This window comes from Gymnoscopelus braueri, assembly GCF_963280865.1.
Source record: "Gymnoscopelus braueri genome assembly, chromosome: 7".
NCBI classification, from domain to species: Eukaryota; Metazoa; Chordata; class Actinopteri; order Myctophiformes; family Myctophidae; genus Gymnoscopelus; species Gymnoscopelus braueri.
In genome coordinates, this window is record NC_137608.1 from 44,861,315 (window position 1) to 44,865,150 (window position 3,836).

The following is a 3,836-nucleotide window of genomic DNA, read 5'->3' on the forward strand; positions in this document are numbered from 1 at the left end:
TTGGGAGAAATGTCAATAGAGAAAACCGGCGAACATCTGATCTCTGCAAATCTAAAAGATTGAGCGTCTATAAAGATCCCCACGGCGTGAAGCTGCCTGCAAGACAAGTTGATATCGCGTATTTATCTGGAAACAAAAACAAAACAAAACAGTCCTCCTCTTGGCCGAAAGAGTAGCAAATAGCCTACAACGCTTTCTCCTCTTTAGATGAATGTAAAATTAATCTCGGACAGGAGCGCTGCTTTGATCCCCGTGGTTTCCATGTTTTGGTTTGATGTCAAGCATCAGTGATCATGAGCATCCATCCATCCATCCTCTCCTCCCAGACGCGCAGACAGACACACACACACGCGGAAGGGCAGGAGAGGACGCATCATCATCATCATCATCCTCATCATGCTAGAAGAAAACCACACAGCGAACACATCAGCATCCTCTTCGCCATCTGTCGGGCAACAATGTAATGTAACGATCCACCGCTTGGCCAACAGCCTAGTCCATGGAGAGGAGAGGAGAGCAGCCCGATGGCTTGTTGGAAACTATTCAAAGGGCTTTTGTTCAATTGAATTAAACCTTAGCCATATTAAAGTGATCAGATCCTAAAAAGCTGCCTTTTCCTCGATCATCCACTCCGTAGGCGACTTAAATAACGCGTCTGTCTTGTTGCGCGCCAGAGGTTTGGTGACAAAAGGTGATCAAGGTCTTCTGGTTGTTGCCTGTTTTACCAATTGTTTCTGTAGGCTATAGCAGGTGTGTGCAGGCAGGCTTACTGAGCTATAGTCTCTCGTCGTCAAACAGAGACCTCTGGTGGCAGTTGGGAGAAATTGCAACTTTTGCTCCGAATAAAGAAATCCACCAGTGATTTAATCACATCACATGTCTACTCTTAAATAAGTGTTGTGATTAAAAACCTTTATGAGAAAAGGGCTATCGACAAGTATATAAGCTATTGCATACTATGTGAAACAATAGATATCTATAAATATAGGTGTGTGTTATAGCCAACTGTAAATAGACCTTTGCATTGTATTCAATTGAGACCACAACAACCCACAATTAATCACAGCAATTTATTCATTGAGTATTGACAAGCACAACAATAAACTGGTGTCATGCATCAGCTGAGCATGACACCTGTACAATGGGTACATACAATCCTTTCATAGTTCATACATTAGCATTATCCTCTCACTACACATTCATCTGTGTCTAAACTCCATCTCTACATACCTTCAACCACTCTGTCTTCTGCTACTTGCCTTGCAAGGATTCCCCTGTAATTGAAAAATATATTCATTCTGGTTGACAGTGAGAATGCGACTGGTCTGAACTGGTACTGGAAGACTGACTACCGAGATCCTCCTGTGTGTGTGTGTGTGTGTGTGTGTGTGTGTGTGTGTGTGTGTGTGTGTGTGTGTGTGTGGTGGGGGGGGGGGAGGATTAAGTAAGTAGGCTACATTTACTCAAGTAATAAGTAATGTAATTAAGTATAATGTTTAGGTACTTTTACTTTACTTGTTTATGTCCCTTTTCCAATATTTCTACATCCACTACATCTCACAGACACATAATAGTACTTTCTGCTTAACTACAATTATAAGAAAACTTGAGTTACTAATCACTAGATTTAGATTATAAAACATATATAACCCTTTTTAAGCCCTATTTTATACTTGATATATATATAGCCAATCTACAGGCTTTTGTGAGCTTGTAGATCTGCTATTCTCTAAAGAGAACACATTTTGGAAAAAATAAAAACTTGTGAAATGGGACATCCTGGCACAACGACTAGTTTTACTTTTGGTATTTTAAGTATATCTTGATGCCAATACTTTTGTACTTTCACTCAAGTAAAACATACAATCAGAACAATCAGAATAGGGGGCTTTTACTTGTATCAGAGTATTTCTACATTGTGTGGTACTGTTACTTTTACAGCCCGTCTACTGTGTATCCTCCAGGGGACGAGTGCTCTCAACGTCATCATGTGCAAACCCACACACATGCCCCCTCTGCTTTCCCAGGGCCAGGAGCCAGACCTCCATCACTTATCTCGCTCCGTCTCTCCGTTCCCACACATTTCCCGTTATCCAACTTGATCAAAAGTTTCACTCTTTCGCAGAGCATGCTGTCATTTTCCTTGACAATAATTTGGTGATTGTTTGTGTATTAGATCAAATAGAAAGGCTGCAATATTTACCACATTTGTGGATAAATAAACACGGCATGTAACTGTGGAAATGTTTGGAAATGCTATGAAAGACTAGACAAACACATTAAGCATGCATTTATACCATTCTGTCACTTATGTTACTCTAACCTTAAAGGAGAACATCACCCATTTTCAACCTATCTTCATATAACCTCTTATATGATGGCCCACATTACATCTACTCACTCTGTCTTATTGGTTGGCTATGGACAGTTCAGAAATCTGCCTACCAATTACATCATAGATGGGGAATCTAAGCTAATAGAAGAAACTACAGCCTTTCTCCTCCTGAAAAGTTAGCACGCTGGAATAGAAGCATTCATAATAAAAAAAAATCATCCGATAACGTCATTGGTAAGCTGGTTTCTGAACTGTCCACAGCCCTCCTCTGAGACACAGAGCAAGTAGACAGAAATGGTGCCATCTTATAATGAGCATTAGCGAGGACCAATTGGTTGAAAATGGGTGAAGTGGTCCTTTAACATCCCTGATAACTTTATGGTGCATTCCAGTGACAGGTATTATTCTTTCATTCACTTAAACACAATATTTACATGGACCACCATGCCTTAAAACACAACCTACTTTGTTTAACCATGCTGCAATCAAAAGCTAATCAGCTCAACATATTTCATTCTCATTCTATCTTTCTAAACATGTTGACAAAACACTTCCTGGCTCCTATCATATCCATTGTTATGAAGTTGCATATTTATATTTTTTTATTTCATCTGTAATTGCACAGTAACATCCTCAATGCAATCTTATCCAGTTGTAACTCAGACAGTGTAAAATGTAACCAAATCCAACTTATTTGAATGAATAAAACATGATTTTAATGTCAATATAATATAACTAGCCTACATCTACAGTGGTTGGAGGTGGTCTCCTTACTCTTTCATTGAGACATTTATACCTTGCAGTGTCTGGTAGCACACCTTCCTGCTGTTTGACAAGTAGCCTAGTACTGCCTGAAGCTCATAAGTGCAATATCTCCTCTGACCATCAGAGATTTCCTCTTAGCTCAGCCGTAGAGATGTGGTGTCATGAGACTCGGGTTTGAATCCCTAGCATTGGGGCATACAACAGTGATTCCCAACCAGTGGGCCAGGGTCTACTGGTGGGCCGCGAGGGTATCGCAAGTGGGCCCCCAAATAATTGGCAAAACACTAAGATTTGAATGATAATATAACATTAACCCATTGAGATCTGAAGCCGATTCTACATGTCTCCTAAATCTCAGTATTCTGAAAAACGTATGTTTCTATATAGTGGTGCTCAATCTTTTTCATGTCAAGGATCCCCAAAATGATATGTATTTGGCCGCCGACCCCCATCAAAATATTTTGTTCCAGGGACCCCCCAGAAGCAAAGATTTGAGTTAAAAATGTTTGCTTTAAAAGTATTTATATTCAAAGATTTGCACACATTTTCACGATTTTTCCAAAATAGCAGATCTACAAGCTCGTAGCGCGGCACTCGGTGCCGCGCTATGAGCTTGTATATCTGCTATTTTTGAATAGCCCAAAGTGTAAAATAATGCTTTTTAGCTCAAATCTAAAAATGACACAGATCCAGGTCTTAATGGGTTAATATAGTCTCTGTCGGGGGGGAAACCTGC

General features: G+C 40.0%; 1 protein-coding gene across 1 annotated transcript in view; it reads right to left on the reverse strand.

The window, feature by feature from the left end:
• kcnt1b (potassium sodium-activated channel subfamily T member 1b) overlaps positions 1–1,325 on the reverse strand; it is a 148,357-nt gene extending 147,032 nt beyond the window's left edge. The window contains exon 1 of the mRNA XM_080432528.1: positions 1,231–1,325. Within this exon, the coding sequence (XP_080288654.1) occupies positions 1,231–1,297 (67 nt within the window). The 5' untranslated portion in view covers positions 1,298–1,325. The remainder of the gene's footprint in view (positions 1–1,230) is intronic.
• Between the last annotated feature and the right edge of the window lie 2,511 nt (positions 1,326–3,836).